Source organism: Eschrichtius robustus, chromosome 8, assembly GCF_028021215.1.
Source record: "Eschrichtius robustus isolate mEscRob2 chromosome 8, mEscRob2.pri, whole genome shotgun sequence".
NCBI classification, from domain to species: domain Eukaryota; kingdom Metazoa; phylum Chordata; class Mammalia; order Artiodactyla; family Eschrichtiidae; genus Eschrichtius; species Eschrichtius robustus.
This window is the reverse complement of record NC_090831.1, coordinates 123,406,574-123,425,273: the sequence shown is the minus strand read 5'-3', so window position 1 is coordinate 123,425,273 and position 18,700 is coordinate 123,406,574. Positions and strand designations below refer to the sequence as shown.

Below are 18,700 nucleotides of genomic sequence, written 5' to 3'. Positions count from 1 at the left end.
AAGCCCTTTTAAGTCAACTGGTGACTAGCATTAGGCACCAAGAGGTCAGGCTTTGGCAGCCACCGGGCTTCCCTCCACTATGAGTCTGAGGACCCCACCGAGTCCAAGCAGGCCCTCTCCACCCACACCCAATTCCTGTACCTTGCGGGGCTCCCCTTGCTGCCTGTTCCTCAGAGACCCTCCATGTTCTCCAGGCACCTCTGCAGCAGCCCGTGCTCCTGCAGCAGGGCCCCAACTTGCCCTCCAGCTGGTTCTTTATCTCCACAGCCATCTTCTCACAGTCGGCCAGCTTCTTCCCGGCTGTCTCTGTTCACCTCTCCAGGCTCTGAAGTCGGATGGCCCGGCGTTCCACCTTCCCCACAGTCTGAATGGCAGCCAAGATGGCCAGAAGGGAAATCTCTGCAGACTGGATCTGGGCCTCTCGTTGGAGGTCAGTCCCCATGTGCCATTCCTACAACTAGACACAGGGAGGTGCATCAGCCACCAGGAAAGGGGCCCAGAGCCATTCCCAGCTACGGAAAGGTCAGGATCCCCTGGAATAGGGGGAAACTTCTTCCAGGTGCTAGAAGGCCTCACTGGTCAGACCTCCAAACAGACCCCACCCGGCAGACTGTCAAAGACAGCAGACACTGACCCCACAGAGCTCCTGTGGGAAGAATCTTGAACCAAAACCCAGGGGTAATGGTAAACGGTATGACAAAGCATTACTATCATAAATGGAAAGTCAGTATAAGGAATTTGAATCCCAGCCCTACCACATAATAGTGGTATAAGCTTAGTCAATTATTTAACCAACCACTTCTTCACCCAAGAACACAGCCCAGCAGGAGAAAGTAAGTGAGTGAGACCCAGAAAACTTCTCAGGGGACCAATGTACACACAGATTGCTATTTCAGTTCCTGGGTGTTCTAGAGCAAACCTACTGCCCGCATTCCTGGGCACAGAGGTGAGCGAGGCCCTGTTGTTCTGGCCTTGGTGATTTCTATGGCACTTCCACCCTGACATTTACTAGCACGTGACCTCCTAACCTGCCTGAGATATCAGGTCCCCGTGACCCAGGTGCCTTGTCAACCAGCTTCAGGGTTGTCTCCACACTAGGAGGCCAGGTCCTAGCTGCCAGGAGATGGAGCCAGAGAAAGTCAAAAGCCAGCATTTAAGAGTAGTCAGAAGAAAGAAATATTTCAAAGAATATCCTGCCACGGGAGGTGGAAAATGTACCATGTATTACTAGAAGTAATAAAATAAGAAATTCATGAATGCCTCAGTGGGGACAGCTGACATTTAATGGAAACATTCCTGGAAATGGAACTGTGCTAGAACTTGACTCAACACCTATCCTGCCACTTGAATCCTGTGCATTTTGCGAGGATGAAATGCACTGTAGGTACGGGAAAGCACTCAGGAAGCATTATATTGGCACGTATTACATCACTAAAACAAATATAAAGGCTGTGGACCAAGGACCATAATGTTTATAAACCAAAGACTGTGATTAATCCAATTCTGTGCACCTGAGGTCCCCCCAACACCTCCTCCATAAAAGCACTTAGCCAAGTGTCCCACACGTGCTAGGGACTGGTCACCACACTCTTGTCCCTTCCTTCCTTCACAGCATAACTGTGCCACCTCTGAGTCTGGTCTCTGACCGGTATAAGGTGTAGCCTAGAGGAGGCAGACCCCACTTCCACAGATTAGGGACAAAACAGCTTATCTCCCCACAGTGCCCTGTCACAAATCTGGCATCCAGGAATGTATCTAAAACCATCTCAAAGTTATGTCCACCAGGAGATGACTCCTCTGCCTTCAGAGACATAGAAAAATCTCATCTTGATAGTTCTTCTCACACAGGCCAGGGATGGCCTCAAACTTGAGCCTGAGACACTAACCAGAAGTCCTCTATGACGCAGACCCCCTCTTAGCAGCAATAGGAGGGACACCCTGGGGAATTTCAGAAAAGAGTGAGCAGGTACCCAAATACATTCTGATAGGAATCAGAGTTCAGACCTAGAAGAGCTTTACACGACCCTCACAGCCAGAGGCAAGACTGATGACAGGAGGAAGCCAAGGGTCTAGACTGGAGTGGAAATAAGGTCACGAGACAATAGCACTGATCTTAGCTTGGGAAAGGGATGAGAATGGGGTCATGGTCTCCCTGAGATGATCATTTCAGGGGATGGGGGCTGGAAGACAGGTCCAGGAGGGGGGCCCTGGAGTGTCTCTGGAGTGAGGATGGTCACGGTCCATCCGCCCCACACACCCACCCTGAGCCCCTGAGCCGGGTCACAGAACGTCAGGCTGGCGGAAACCTCGGAAACATTGTGGTTTAGTCTATAGGCGAGCAAACCGGGGCCAAGAAAGGAGAAGGGATTTTATCGTGTGACCTCAGACAGCTCCCCTCAGGCCCTTCGGCCTCAAGCGTCTTTTTTCCTAGACCCTCTACCCAGGTTGAGCCTCCCCAATTCCAGGAGGGGCGGGGTGAGGGCAGGACATCCTCTCTGAGCGTCGCCCTCACCTGAGACGGGCCGCCTCGGCCATGGCCCGGCACTGTCCGGCCGGGCCGGGGAGTCGCCGCCGCCGCCGCCGGGCGGCCCACGCAGGCCAGCCCCCGGCTTCTCTGCAAGCTCTCCCGTGCTCTCGCGGCCGTCGGGCCGGGTTGCTCCAGACGCGCGGGAACTAAAGGACCCGGACGAGCAGCAGCAACGGAACCACGCGGGCGCGGGGCACGCTGCCTCAGGCCACGAGCTGGGCCCCACCCCTCCACCCGGAGGCGGCTCCCCATTGGCCAGACCGGGAAGCTCCGCCTCCGCCCCTTGCGCGGGCGACCCCGGCAGCCCGGAGCCTGCCCCCCATTGGCCGGCCCGGAGACCCCGCCCCCGCGGCGAGCGCCAGGGCTCTGTGGGCGCGGGGCACGGGTGGGCGCCAGTTGCGTGGGAGCGCCCGGCGCGAGGGCCGCTTTCAAGCGCGAATGCGGACTCGAGCTCGTGCCGAGCAGCCCACCCACGTGGTGGGCGGGGACTTTCCGCACCGCCGCGGATTCCCAGAGAGCAGGAACCAGGTCACGTGCACGTATAGAGTACAACATATTTATTGAGCACTGATGGGGCCACCAAGGTTCCACCACCCTCACAGTTCTTAAGGGCCTTTAACACCAGAACCCCAACTTTGCTTTACAAATGAGGAACCCGAAACCCAGAGCTGGGAGTGAGTCTGGGGTCAAACCAGGCTCCATCCTCCCAGGTCACGCAGCCTCCGTTGACTCATTTTAGTGTAAAGAATGTGCTTTGAACACCTACTGAGTGCCAGGCAAACTCACAGGGCCTAGCCGGGAGCCTGGCACATTGAATGCTTTGGAAGAAGAGGGGCACCACTGCACAGTGATTGCTGCTTCTGTTAGAGTTTGTGTATTTACACAGGGCATTAAGCATTAGAAAAGCCTGGAAACTCTGAGCCCTGAGGCCTTCCAAGGAAACACCTGAGACTAGCTCTTGCAGCGGAGGGCTAAGTTCTCAGCAACTTCACTAGCACATCCTGTCTGAGCACTTGCTGACAGCCCAGCCCTGACTGTGGGGCCCTGGCAAGGGCTGGGGGATACCAGAGCAGACAAACACAATCTATGGCAGGGAAGGGTGGCACCTCTCCCAAGCCCAGAGGAGCTTGGCTGAGCGGTCAGTGACGTGTATACTCTTGCCCCAGAGATGACAGCAATGTTTCCATCTGTGCCCAACCCTGTTCAGGACTTCAGGAGAGGTACGAGGGTCAGAGGGGGGCAAGATGAAGTGGCACAGCCAGGGACCCAGGCACCTGGAAGCAGGCCTGAACACTGGACACTTCACATAGTGCCAGATAAATAAGACAACAATCAGAAGTGCTGAGGACCCATCACTCCAGCTTCAAAATCACCCAGACCAAGGGCTGGTCTATAGGGAGCACCCAAAGTGGTGTGATTTAAGAGGCACAAGAAGCTAGCTGCCATCAAGACTTCTCCATGGGGCCCAATGCTATTGCCCGAACCTCCACAGTTTGAACCTCGTTGCTTTGGTGAGAATTTGTTCCACTGAGGTACAAAAGGCTCCTGGGGGATATAGCCCAAAGGGAAAGTCTTACCTCACTCTGCACCCATGGGACCTTCCACTCACTCCAGAAAATAAAGGTCCTTCTTGAGTGATTCTGACTGGGAAGAGATCTGGGCTGGAGTGATTCTGACTGGGCTGGAGATCAACATGAAAGAGAAAGGGGGCCCTGAACTTGAAAGGAAGGTCGAAATCAGGCTTCCTATTTGTCCGGCTGCCTCTAAATCTATTATGACCCTGACAACTCTAAGGTGAGGTAGGATGCACTGGGGTCATTACCACCTTCGACAGACAAGTAACACGAGGATGGAGGTGGTTAAAAGATTCACCTAGATCTCCTGGCCTAACTCTGCCATGAGCCCCAAGTTCTAGAAGACAACCCTCTCCTTTAATGTGACAAATCAGGCCTGGCAACCCCACAGTCCATGTGGGCTGACCAGCCTCACTCAGACCAGGATCTTCCTCTCGGGAGGAACTTCCTGGGCCCGCTCTGCACCTGACCTCCCCCACGCCCCCAGGTGTCGGGGTGGGGTCCAGTCCATGGAGCGTGCACACCCATGAACACTGAGACCCTGGGGGAAATGTCATCCACTCCAGGCTGCAGTTCCCCGCTCTCAGCTGATTACCAAAGTCAATCATGGATGTGAACACGCACTGGGGAAAGGACCAGGAATACTGGGAATCAGTCTAGGCCAAGGAACACACACCTGGGAAGACACCTGGTTTCCAGGGCAGCAGCCAAGGCATCCCCATCAACAGGCATTCCCAGGCTGGTCTGGACAGTCCCTCTGCCATCCCCACACATAAGGAGGTGGCAGAATAATCCCTGCCCCTCAGGAGTTCTTGGTCCCCTTTACAACCACACACAATACTTACAGAAGCACTTAGAAAATCTCCATAAAAAAAAGTTTCAAAATAACAGTAGAAAACTCAAATTTCCAGTGCCTATTCTTCAGGCTGTCCACTCTGCTGTTTCTCGTGTTGACAGAAGGCCAAGACCTCTGTGTATAAAGTCAAACCCCAGGCTCTCCGTGTCTCGAACACCACCTACTAGAAAGGCCATGGCCTCTGGTCCTGTTGCCTGTCCATGGTACCCGTCAAAGGCCCCCACCAAAGCTTGGCATCCCCTAAGCCTTAGTGGCTCCTGTATAAGTCAGGAATGTAGAAAAGGCAGCAGAGTGACAAACTTAGGAAACTGAGGCATCTGGCACGCATACACTCTGTCATCAAAAAGGCCACTGCTTCCCATTTGAATGAAGGGAAAAAAGATCTCTCCAAAGCCATCCCAGAAGGAGGAACCAGCATCAGGCACAAGTGGAAAGGCTCCGCCGGTGGAGAGGTGGTCCTGCAGGAGGTGCCCCGCAGGCTGCTGCCCGGTCAGCCCTCCTCGGAGTGGCTGGGCCGTGCCAGCAGCGGGCTGCCCAGGCGGGCGGGGGTGACCGGAACGTGCGGGCCGCCCTGGCCGCGCGCGTGCGTCTGCATGTGGACCGCCAGGTGGTGGTTGCGGTTGAAGGCGCGGCCGCACTCCGGGCACGGGTAGGGCCGCTCGCCCGTGTGGATGCGCTGGTGCCGGAAGAGGTCCGAGGGCCGGCGGAAGGCCTTGCCGCAGTAGGGGCAGGCGGGCCAGCCCTGGCTGTCGCCTGTGTGCAGGCGCTGGTGCAGCAGCAGGCTCTTCCGCTGCTGGAAGAAGCGCAGGCACTCGCTGCAGTGGTACACCTTGGCGGCCGCCGGCCTCCGCCCCACGAAGCAGCGGCGGCCCTCGGGCCCCTCTGGGAGCCAGCGGATGACGGGGCCGGGCACCACCACCTCCCCCGGCTCCAGCGCGGGGTGGGCACGTGCCCCGGCCCCGGAGGCCGAGCCGCCCCGGGCCTCGCCGCGCTGCTGCTCCTCCTCCGCGTGGGTCCGCTGGTGAATGGTCAGGTTGATCTTCAAGCGGAAGCTCTGTCCGCAGTCAGGGCAGGGGAAGGCCCGCTCTCGCCGGCGGGGGAGGATGCGAGGCGGCTCGCCCCCCGGCCCCGATGCCCCCGGTGGCAGAGGGTCCCCTGCCCGCGCCCTGGGCACTGCCCCCGAGTGAGGCCGGCCGGAAGCCCCGGTCCTGCTCCTGGGCCCTTTGGGGAGTCTACACTCTGGCTGGCTCGGGGACTCCCCCAGGTAGAGCTGCTCAGGCATCATCTCGTCCTCAGATTGTGCTTCCGTCTTGATGACCATGCCGCCACCACCTGGCAAATGGAGTCTGCGTTGATTTCAAGCGGGCCACACCGGCCCGGCCCCCACCCGGGCCACAGACCCAGTCCTGGCCTCCCTGCGCGGCTCCAGCCACACCAGCCCCGCCCGCCCCCGCCTTCCCTGGGCCCCTCCTCCCCCCAGTGCTCCCGGCCAGAGCAGGGAAACACTGCTGCAAAACCAGGACTGGGGTCAGGCGTCAGACCGGGGAGGCAGATGGGGGGGAAAATGAAAGGCAGGCAAAGGGAGGCCTATGTCCTGGGCCCTGAGGCATGCTGACCATGCGGGAGCCCCGAAGTTCTGACGACTTTAGTTCTGATCTATGGATGACGATGAGCCCTGAGGGCCATGACTGCCCCCAGACTAGTAAGAGGCTTCGGGCCTGGAGGTGGTGGGTGACTTAGCCCCCCTCAGAGCTATGCAGCCAAGTAACAAATCCACACCGAGCGTCCACCACCTGCCCGGCACCATGCTCTCAGGTGACGGAAAGCAGGCACGAGTCCTGGGCTTCCCGGCTGGGCCTCAGTGTGGGTCACACTTGACTCTGAGGCGGGGCTGAGGCAGCGACAGGTGGTCTCAGCAGCAGCTCCGGGGGTCCCTGTCGCTGAGGAGGCCGGTCCTGGCCTCAGAGCCCTGCCTGGAACCCAGCATTCTCCCACACCCTCCAGCTGCCGCTCACCTCTGGTTTCCTCTGGAGCCAGCCCCCCACCAGCGCCCACCATCCCCCAGGATCCGGCAGCCTCACAGTCACACAGTCTGCTCAACGGTGACAGAGAACCTTGCCCGCTGCCTATTAGAATGAAAACCTTCAGCCCTCATTAGGCAACTTCCAAGGTCCAAGACAAGAGTGATTTCTATTCTTGCTGAAGCCTGAGCTTAAACCGCAAGCCGGGAGGCCACTGAGGAAGAGAGCCCTTAACTGGTGAACCTCCAGGGCAGCACCCGACAGCAAGACCTTGGGTTCTCTGCTCACCGCTCACCCAGTAATCCTCGCAAATTAACTCATGGCAGAACTTTATTTCTATGTCAGAAATGACCCACTGTTTTTAATTTAGTCCTCCAGCTACAGAATCGTTAAGAGTCTAAGAATCATGTAAACTTTGAGGTAAAACCTTGTTGCACTGAAGGGGCCCCCATGGTGGTCCTGGGCTTAGAAATTAGTGAGGGTCTCAGGCCCTCTCCTCTGTGAAGGCCAAGGCTCCCAGATCTCTCCATCTGCAGCCCATCTGCAGCCACACCACAACCCCAAGGCGGGCCCGGATCTCATGCTTGCCTCCCACCGAAGCAGGTACCAGGATGGAATGGGAGGAGAGCTGGATCCCTTTCTATTGGGCCAAAATAGGCAATAATCGCTTTCTTTTTTCCTGCTTATCAGGATGTAAGCCCGGTTTATAGAAAACACACAGACTCTAAGCAGGAAGAGCTAAATTTAAATCACAGGCCTCCACACTCCAGCTGCAAGACGTGAGAGGCTGTGAGGCTGGGCCACTTCACAGGGTGGCTGTGAGGAGGCCACGCCTGGTGGCACACAGCTTGTTTTAAGCAGCACCTTTCTAGCCAGACCAGACCACGATGGGGGGAGAACAGGACCATAGGTGATCTGGGTCCCCAGAGCCCCAGGGAAGTAATACTTGGGGGTGAGGGAGGGAGCCCTCAGGAGGAAACCCCTCACCAGGTCCATCATGCAACCCCTACCCACTCCCAAAGGGCCCCCGAGTTCCTCTGGGGCTCTGCTGTGGCCACGGGGCCTCTTCCCTTCACTCACCTGGCCCCATGCCGGGCAGGATGTCCCTGGGAGGGGAGGTGGGTGACTCCCCATCTGAAGATTCTTCCTCCCGTTTAACCGAGGACAAAACGCTAGTGCTGGCTAGCGGTCCTGTGAGAGAGAGTCCCATGAGGGCCTTTCCCAACAGCAGGCTCCCACAGGGAGACCCAGCCATTCCCTAGCAGGCCCAGGACACGCTCAAGCGCCTGCGGCCCAGGAAGAGGGAGCGCCGGGTTCTGTCCCAAGGGTGGCAGGTGCCCCACCCCGCAGCCTCTGCTCAGAGGTGGGTGGAGACCGGGGAAGGCCACACCCCCAATTCCCATGCAGGTGGTGCTAACAACTGGCCCCTCTGCATCTGGGGGTCACCCTGATGGGCCTCAAAAGGACAGAGAGTTTGGGGAGGCCCCAGGGCACAGCACCAGGTTTGCAACAGAGCAAGGACAATGAGAAGGTCCTAGTCCTCTCACACACCGGCTGGGAAGGATGGACACAGGGAGGCGGGGATGGGGGTGTCACCTCCAACTGCAGGGGCCCATATTCAGTGGGGAAGATGCACAGAAGTAACTGGATAGAAAGCAACCCAGAGACTGAACAGTCGGGCCGGCAGGAGGGGGACACCACGCCAGCACAGAGCAGTCTGGAGACAGAAAACAAGGCTCTGGGTTACCTGCTAAGTGCTATGCTAAATGCCCCCTGAATATACTCCGTTTTTGTGACAGGATGGGCAAGAATTTCCTTGAAACAAAAGCAGAGAACACTGGAAGCGGTGACTGGAGCTTCACCGGTCTTCAGAAGAGGACACTCACCGAGGAACACACATGCTGGCACTCTGCTAGGCATACAACACGTACTGCCCCATTAACGGGATTGTCTTAAGAACCCTGAAGAGACCCAATGTCCCCCTCCTGTGCCCTTCCCCTCACTCCAGCCCGATCAGTGTACCTGGCCCCCAACATACTTAAGTAACCCATACCTTTGGCTTAGACTGTTTTCTCCTGCTGAAGATACCCTATGCTCCCAGCAAAATCTACCTCTAAGGCCTGTCTCAGGGGCCCCTTTTCCAGGAAGCCTGTCCAGCCTGGCCCGGCCCGGCCCAGCCCCCAGCCATCTCTCCCCGCCTCGAGCTGCAGCACTTATGCTCAGTACCACCTGTCTGGTCCTGTCCACACGGCTGCCCAGGGCTCACTCACCGGTGCTCGTTTCAGGTGGGGTTACTCTTGTTTCTGAGTCTTGCTGGTGCCTGGAGGCCTGACCTTCTTTTGGCTCCTTCTGGGCAGGGCTGACTGGGCTGGAGATGTGCTCTGGGTATGGAGGAAGGCCTGGGGAATGCAAATCAGTGACACTACGGACAACGCAGAGGTCTCCCAGGAGCCTCTGGGGAGTGGCTAAATGCAGTCACCTGGAGCATCAGGTCAAACACAGGGTATGATAATTAAGTGAACTTTACTGACCGTCTAGTAACTAGATTCTAGACTAAAGCCTCCATGTCTGAGAAAAGGAAATGGTATATGTAGCCTGTTAAGTTATCCGATAGTACCACACAGGTCATGACACAGCAGGACCAAAGATCTGGCTTTTTAAGGACTCCTGGCTCAGAACATTTCAACGGTAGTTCCCAATCCCAAGTCCTCCACCAGGCTGGTATATAAAGATCCCCTGGGAAGCACCCCCAAGATTCTTATCAGTTAGTTCGGGATGGGCCTAGGAAGTATGCATTTTTAAAAAGCTTCCTAGGGGAGGGGGCTTCCCTGGTGGTGCAGTGGTTGAGAGTCCGCCTACCAATGCAGGGGACGCGGATTCGAGGATTCAAGCCCTGGTCCGGGAGGATCCCACATGCCGCGGAGCAACTGGGCCCGTGCGCCACAACTACTGAGCCTGCACTCCAGAGCCCACATGCCAAGAGCCCGTGCTTGGCAACGAGAGAAGCCACTGCGATGAGAGGCCTGCACACCACAACGAAGAGTAGCCCACTCGCCGCAACTGGAGAAGGCCCGCATACAGCAACGAAGACCCAACGCAGCCAAAAATAAATAAATAAAATAAATAAATGTATTAAAAATAAAAGCTTCCTACGGGAAAAGACATGAATATTGCACAGAATAAAAAATTAAAATGGCCATAAACAAAGCTACACTGTTACCATGGCCAGACAGACACTACAAGAAAACTACAGACCAATATCCCAATATGAACAAAATGCTAGCAAACCGAATTCACCAGCATATTAAAAGGATTAAATATCATAACCAAGTGGAGTTTATTCCTGGAATGCAAGGATGGTTCTACATGTGAAACTGGATCAATGGAATACACCACATTAAGAGAATGAAGCGGGGGGAAAAAAACCACACGATCGTCTCAGCTGATGCAGAAAAAACATTTGACAAAATTCAACACCTGTTTATGAAAAAACTACTCAAAAAACTAAGAGTAGAAGGAAACTACCTCAATATAATAAAAGCCTTAATAAGGAAGGAAATTCTGACATATGCTACAACATAGATGAACCTTGATGATACTGTGCTAAGTGAAATAAGCCAGTCACAAAAAGACAAACAGTGTATGATTCCACTTATATGAAGTACTTAGAGTACTCAAATTCATAGAGACAGAAAGTAGAACTGTGGTTGCCGGGGACTGAGAAAGGGGGGGAGTGATATTGTTTGATGGGTACAGAATTTCAGTAAAAGAATAAAAGAGATGAATGGTGGTGATGGTTGCACAACATGGTGAATGTATTTAATATCACTGAACTGTATACTTATAAACAGTTAAAATGGTAAATTTTATGTTACATGTATTTGACTAAAATAAGAAAAAAAAAGTGCTAATACACAGCACAATATAGATGAACCTTGAATACATTATGCTAAGTGAAAGAAGACAGACACAAAAGACCACATACTATATGATTCCATTTACGTGACATGTCCAGAATAGGCAAATCTACAGAGTCAGAAAGCAGATTTGTTGTTGCTTATGGCTGGGGGGCTGGGAGGGGGTTCAGGGTGATAGCTGAAATATACAGAGCTTGTTTTTGAGGTGACAAAAATGTTATAAAATTGACTGTGGTGTTGGCTGCACTTATCTATGAATATGATAGAAAGCACTGAATTGTATACTTTAAATGAGTGAATTGTATGGTCTGTGAATTATTTCTAATAAATCTTTTTTTTTTTAACTACACTGAAGTATTTCTTACCTATTATGCAGACAAAAATCCTACAAGTCTGACCACATTCTCTAGTGGCAAGGCTGTGGGAAAAGAGGCCCTCTTTCACAATGCTGATGGGAATGTAAAGGATACAACCCCTATGGAGGGGGATTTGGTGATAAATTCTTTAAACATTGCATACTCATTTACCTTTGACCCAGCAGTCCAGCTTCTGGGATCCTATCCCAAAGATACACTGACAAAAATATGAACTGATTTATGCACAAGATATTCCCTACAGCATTATTTATATCAGCAATATACTGGCTATTCCCCAAATAATCCATCAGTGAAGACTGGTTAAATAAACTATGGTATATCACACCATGGAACATTCCATATTCACACAAAAAATGAGGAAGATCTCTACATACTGCTATGAAGTATTTCGAAGACAAATAGTATGGGGGAATACAAAGGTATTTATGTATTACTGATATTTTCAAGAGGAAACACTGGCGTATAAACAAGAAGTTAATAAAAATGGTTATCTATAGGGAGAGGGAGGGGACAAGGGTGGAAATGAGACCTCCCTGAGTGTATCCTGTTAAATTATTTTGACTTTGCAACCATGTCTTATGTGTTCAAAAAGTTAAACTAAATCAAAAGTAAAAAGAGCCATCGCTAAAAATCTAAAATTAAGCAGGGGCTTTCCTGGTGGCACAGTGGTTAAGAATCTGCCTGCAGGGGACACGGGTTCGAGCCCTGGTCTGGGAAGATCCCACATGCCGCGGAGCAACTAAACCTGTGTGCCACAACTACTGAAGCCCGCGTGCCTAGAGCCCGTGCTCCGCAACAAGAGAAGCCACCGCAATGAGAAGCCCCCTCAATGAGAAGCCCGCGCACCGCGATGAAGAGTAGTCCCTGCTCGTTGCAACTAGAGAAAGCCCGCACGCAGCAACGAAGACCCAACGCAGCCAAAAATAAATAAATTAAATTAATAAATAAATAAAAATAAATAAGTAAAATTAAGCAGAAACAAAAAAAACTTAACTGTTTATCAAGTTGGTGGCATAACCACATAGAGAAAATAATTATTTCAAGCGACTTTAAAAGGCATTATTTTGTCTATTAAGTCCTATATGAAATATGCATTCAGATGACAAAAAGAGCTGCAAAGAAATCTCAAATTTCAGTTGGAAGTGTAATTGTTAGTAGCAATATTGACTCAATTATTTGACATTATTTCCAAATTATTATTATTCCAAATAAGATATTATAGGATAATGAAATGTTAAGATTTGGATGTAAGATAATACAAATAAGTAATTATGCTAATATAGTGAGGAATTTAAGATGTCAATGTAAAAGTGACATACAAGTATAAAATCAAAGGACATTAAATTTGAATTAGAAATATCATTACGAACTCATGACTTTTTTCTTCTCAAAAATACGTATTTTCTGAGAAGGCTTAGAAGTAATGCCAAAAATTAGCAACTACTGGCACTCATACTGCAGTCTCTGAATACCATTCCTTATTGAAAGAAATAAAACTTCTTGGAGAAACTCTTATTCCAGGTCTGGGGAAGGAAATGTACAAGATGAAACTAGAACATCTTATGGTGTCTGAACGCCATCAAAGTTACATCAAAATGACCTATAGGTCAACTTGAAGGGGCTCCCAAGAGCTAAAACTGGGACAACTTAAGCATGAAAATAATGGCTGCAGAGGACTGCATGTATAAAATACTCAACAATCTATGAAGTCATAATAATAACAAAAAAAAAAAAAAGAAAGAAAAGCCCAAGTATTGGTCACCTTTGGAGGCGTCTAAGGAAGCAACTCTTCATTCTAAAAACTGATGAAGGGAAAGAATTAAGCACCTATCCTGCCTTTTCTGTACAGACTATATTTCAAGGTAACTAAAAGAGTTAGTTAGGGAAATTCTTTATAAAAGAATTTCAGCTATTAGGTGCAAAAGTAATGACCAAATTTCACCATTTTGCAACCCCTAATAAAATAATGAATCCAGGCAACAATCTTCAATGGCTAATAAAATCATTAGGTGAAAAGTTGATGGGGAACTTTGTAACAGAAGGATAAGGCTCACAATCAGAAAAAGAAAGGCAACTGGGTAAGACCTGAAGCCATAAAACTCCTAGTAGAAAACATAGGCGCTAAGCTCTTTGACATCAGTCTTGGCAACGATTTTTTGGATTTGACGCCAAAAGCAAATATAAACAAGAGAGAATACATCAAACTAAGAAGCTTCTGCACAGCAAGGGAAACCATCAACAAAATGAAAATGCAACCTACTGAATGGGAGAAAATATCTGCAAGCCGTACATCTGATAAGGGGTTAACATCCAAAATATATAAAGAACTCACACAACTCAAGAGCAAAAAAAATCCAATTAAAAAATGGACATTAGATCTGAATGGACATTCTTCCAAAGAAGACATACAGACGGACAACCGCCATATGAAAAGATGCTCAACATCACTAACCATCAGGGAAATGCAAATCAAAATCACAATGAGATATCACCTCACATCTGTTAGAATGGCTATTATCAAAAAGACAAGAAATGACAAGGATGTGGAGAAAAGGGAACCCTTGTACCCTGTTGGTGGGAATGTAATTTGGTGCAGCCACTATGGAAAACAGTATAGGGGTTCCTCAAAAAACTAAAAATAGAACTACCATATGATCCAGCAATCCCACTTCTAGGTATTCTTTCAAAGAAAACAGAAACACTAACTCAGAAAGATATCTGCACCCTGATGCTCACGGCAGCACTATTTATATACAATAGCCAAGATACGGAAACAACTGAAGTGTCCACTGATCGATGAATGGATAAAGAAAATGTCACATATACATACAATGGAATATTATTCAGCCACAAAAAAGAATGAAATCTTGTCATTGGCGACAACCTTGACGACATTATGCTAAGTGAAATAAGTCAGAGAAAGACAAGCATTGTATGATCTCACTCATATGTGGAATCTATTAAAAACAAACAAAGAAACAAAAACGAGGTCATAGATACAGAGAACAGATTGGCGGTTGCCAGAGGTGAGGGGTGGAGGTAGGTGAAACGGGTGAAGGGGGTTAGGGCGCAGCCCACCCTGGGTTAAGGGCCTGCGCTCCGTCCTGGCCTCACGGCTCGGAAGCGCGAGAGGCTGGGGACACGGATGGACTGTCCCCAGCCACGCCCCCATCTTGCCCCCACTCACCAGCGCCCAGCCTCCTTGGGCATGCGTCCTCTCTGTCACTCCCCTCCTCCCGGCCCCTCGGGCCTTCTGGGCAAGGCTCCTCTCCCCTCTCCATCCGGGTGAGGATGTCTGGTTTGGAGATGGCATAATCTGCACACAGAACAGAGGCAGCTGGGTCAGGACTGCACATCCGCCACTCAGTTGCCCACGGAGATGCAGAGACCCCCAGAGGAACAGAAGCCAAGCCAAGACCCAGACAGCAGGAGGCCCATCTGTGGACCGAGGCCCAGAGCGCCACCTACACTGTCTTACCCAGGGAGACCAGCGTCTCGTAGTTGCCCCGCATCACGTGCTTGTACAGCTCCTTCTGCCACTCATCCAGCTTGCCCCACTCCGGCTCAGAGAAATACACGGCCACATCATCAAAGGTCACGGGCACCTGGAACCACAGTGTCACGCACGCTCACCCGCACGCTGACGGGCACGGGCTGTCCCACCCGCCGCGCCCAGGGCTAACCTTGGGGGCCTCGCCCTTGCTGCCCGGCGGCAGCCGCAGGATCCAGAAGTTCCTGTTCCTCAGAAGGTTCTCCACGTTCTCCAGCCGCCTCTGCAGCAGCCCGTACTCCTGCAGCAGGGTCCCCAGCACGGCCCACTTGCCCTCCAGCTGGTTCCCCAGCTCCACGGCCGTCTTCTCGCAGTCGGCCAGCTTCTTCTCGGCCGTCCCCGTCCGGCCCTCCAGAGTCAGCAGGCGGGCCAGGCAGGAATCCACCTTCTTCTCCAAGGCCTGGATGGCGGCCACCACCGTCCACAGCGTGATCTCCGTGGAGTAGAGGTATGAGCTCTTCTCAGCAGCCAGCTGGGGTGATGGAGAAGGCGTCGAAGGCCTTTCATCCCCTGTTTGCTTGTCCCTCTCTGGAGCCTGTCCACAAGAGAAAAGAGAGATGTTATCAGAATTATCCAGTCAAAATGTCCATCTCTAAAAGAAACCTCAGAATGGCACCTGCCCAGGTGAAGCCCCATCTGGGATCCTGAGGACCAATCAGGCAGCCGGGGATGGGGAGGGGGGACATCCAGCCTCTAGGACAGGAAACACTGGCTGGACCAGGGTGTTAGCAAGTGGGAAACAGGAGGAAAGGCATGGTCCAAGCGGGAAAGCAGCTGTGGCCTCACACAGGTGACTTCCTTCCGGGTCTCAGTCTCCTCCTCCGAAACTCAGAAGCTCTGCAGGCAAACAACCCGAGTGCAGCTGGCAGCTCCACTACTCACGAGCTGGCTGACTTTGGCAAGGTTTGTTAAGCATTTCAACTTCAATCCCACATCTATAAAACGGGGGTAGTAACAGTGCCTACATGATAGGATTGTGAGAATGAATGGTACAATCTTTGTAAAAGGCACTTAACAATGTCCAGCACATGGCAAATACCCCATAAATGTGAGCCCTGTGTTGTTGATCATGAGGAAGATGTTGATGACGATGGTGGTTCTGGCTCAGGGATGCAGCAGTTCATATGGCCTTTTTCCTCCACCTCTTTCATTACAATGTCCTTCAGCATCTCGGGAAAGAGCTCCTGCAGTGCCTCAGCTTACCTTGGTGCGTGATGACAAGGTCTCAGTCCCAGTTCATCTCGCTAAAAGCCTTGTTGGAAAGGTGAATTGACACTTCATCCCTTCACTGCACTCATCCTCATGGTCAAATCACCATCAAGTCCTATCCGTGTAACTGCTGAAACTATCTCAAATCCATCCTCTTTTCTCCTTCTCTGCCGTGACTAGTCCAAGTCCCAACCATCTTTCCCCCAAACCACTGCAATCCTGCCCAGCTGGTTTCCCCAGTTCGCCCTTCTCCCCCCACAATACACTTTCCACAGGGTGATCAGTAATCTTTTAAATACACAGACTAGATCATTTTAGTCCCCGATCAACAGCTTCCCAGTGTACCCAGAATAAAACCTAAACTTCTTATCGTATCTCAGCCTACCTCCCTGACCTTATATCCTCCTGGGTATCAACTACACTCCAGCTACCCCGGTCTCCTTGGATTCCTGTGATGCACCCAGCTCTCTCCTCCACCTTTGTGTTAGCTCTTCCCACACCTCTCTGTATGCCTGGCTCCCTCTCGTATAAGGCTCCAGCTTAAACACTGCCTCAAAGAGACCTTCACCGACTGACACATCTAACATAGGCCCCCTGCTAGTCCCTTCCTTCACAGCATTAATAATCTATGATCGGGCTTCCCTGGTGGTGCGGTGGTTGAGGGTCCGCCTGCCAATGCAGGGGACACGGGTTCGAGCTCTGGTCTGGGGGGATCCCACATGCCGCGGAGCGGCTGGGCCCGTGAGCCACAATTACTGAGCCTGCGCGTCTGGAGCCTGTGCTCCGCAACAAGGGAGGCCGCGGTGGTGGGAGGTCCGCGCACCGCGATGAGGAGTGGCCCCCGCTCGCCGCAACTGGGGAGGGCCCTGGCGCGGAGGCGAGGACCCAACACAGCCAAAAATAAATTAATAAATTAATTAATTAAAAAAAAAAAACTATGATCGTGCCATGTGTATGCCTGTGTTATGGTTTGCTTCCCCCATGAGAACATAAGCTCCATGATGACGTAAGCTTCTAGAAGACTGCCTCATTCATAGAAGACGCTCAATAAATACCTACTGAATGAGCGATTGACTAAACAATTAAACAACACATTCATTCAATATCAATTATTGAACATCTGTCATAGTAAAGGTGCAATGGGGATGCAGAAAAAAATATGTGGTTCTTCCTTCTCCTGGAGAAAAGTTTTGTACAAAAATAGTCATAATAAATTAAATAACAGTGTGATACCATGGGTTAACGAAAGTTGAGGGCAAATCTGTCCTGTTTGAGGAGTTTCTTGGGATCTCAGGTGCTACAAGACAGCAGAGGAAAAGGGGCGGGTGGATAAGAATGGTCAGAAAGAGTACTGAGAAAGTGGCCCTGGGCTAAGTGGGAGCTGAAGAGGTCACTTGTCCCCCTACAGAAAGGCCTTCCTGGGGGCCATAAACCCCAAGAACTCCCATCCTCTTCTCCCTTGCACGCAGAGGACCCTTAAAAAAGCACACACCAAACTCACTAGTTAAAGAGGAAAGTTCCTCCTTAAAAATCATCCACAATAATCAGCATCCAGAAAAATCACGGCTTCAAAAACTTTATTAAGATGTATTAATAATAGTAGATACCATTTATTGAGCTCTTTACAAATGTTTTTCGAGTATGTCAAAAAAGGACAGAAGATTATTTTCTCCGAATTGGACACACTGCGCATTATCAGCCAACATTGTAACATCTGCTAAACTAATCTTTAAAAAAAACCAAACAACAACAAAAGCACCACACCTACAATCCCGCCAGTAAACAGCACTCAACACCTCTTAGGTGTCAGAAGAACACTTGGGCACCTTAAGGGGGGTGTAACTCCGGAGCCCCAGGGGGGCGTCAGGCTCTGGCCTCTACTAGGTGGGGGACTTCGGACCGCTCCCCGCCCAGAGCCCCAGACTTCGGTTATCAGAACCGAATGGGGCCGGCGCCCCTGCCCCCCTGCCTGCCTCCGGGGCCGCCGGACCTCCAGTGAGACAATGGACGGGGCGGGGAAACAGCCACTCGGTTCAAAGACGAGGGCTTGTCATCTTAAGTGTAACTAGAAAGCCCGGCCTGTCCCCCGACGTCGGGGCCGTCCGCCCGCCGCGCCCGGCCTCGCGTTTGGGCCGCCCGGCCGCTCGGCCTCAAAGCCCAGCCCGGACGAGGGCGGCCAGGCGGCACGAGCGGGCCCGAAGCGCGGGCCTGGGCGGAGGCAGCGCGCGGACCGCTCGGGCCGCCCAGCCGAGACCCTCGCGGGCCCACGCGGCGGCGGAGTCGGCGGCCTGGCCGGACTGGGCGTCCGCGCGGGGGCGCTTACCGGGGCAGGCGCCGCTTCGGCCATGGCTGCCCGCGTCCTTCTCTCGGCGGTTCTCCTCAGGCCCGGCCTGTCGGGCCCGGCGCGGCGCGGCGCGGCGCGGCGCGGCGCGGCGCGGCGGCGGAGGCGGAGCTGAGCCGCCCAGCCTCGGAGCTCCCGCCGGGCGGCCGCGAGCTGCGTCCGAGCCACGTGCCCCGCCGGCCCTTTAAACAAGAGCTGCGCTCGCGGCCCGGCCCGAGGGCGCGCACAGCGCCCCCTGCAGCCGGAAGGACCGCACGCCCGCGGCCCGCGGCCTTCCGCGCCCACCCGCCCCGGCGGCCGCGGGGGTGTCCCGGGGGGAGCGGGGTGC

General features: G+C 52.5%; 1 protein-coding gene across 1 annotated transcript; it reads right to left on the bottom strand.

The window, feature by feature from the left end:
- Positions 1-3,087: 3,087 nt before the first annotated feature.
- ZNF783 (zinc finger protein 783) lies at positions 3,088-18,450 on the bottom strand. The gene is made up of 7 exons (XM_068549628.1): positions 18,355-18,450; positions 14,956-15,357; positions 14,751-14,877; positions 14,460-14,588; positions 9,249-9,377; positions 8,059-8,169; positions 3,088-6,289 (listed from the first exon to the last, which is right to left on the bottom strand). Exons 1-7 carry the CDS (start codon positions 18,376-18,378, stop codon positions 5,448-5,450), a joined length of 1,764 nt encoding a protein of 587 aa, XP_068405729.1. The 5' UTR covers positions 18,379-18,450; the 3' UTR covers positions 3,088-5,447.
- Positions 18,451-18,700: the final 250 nt, after the last annotated feature.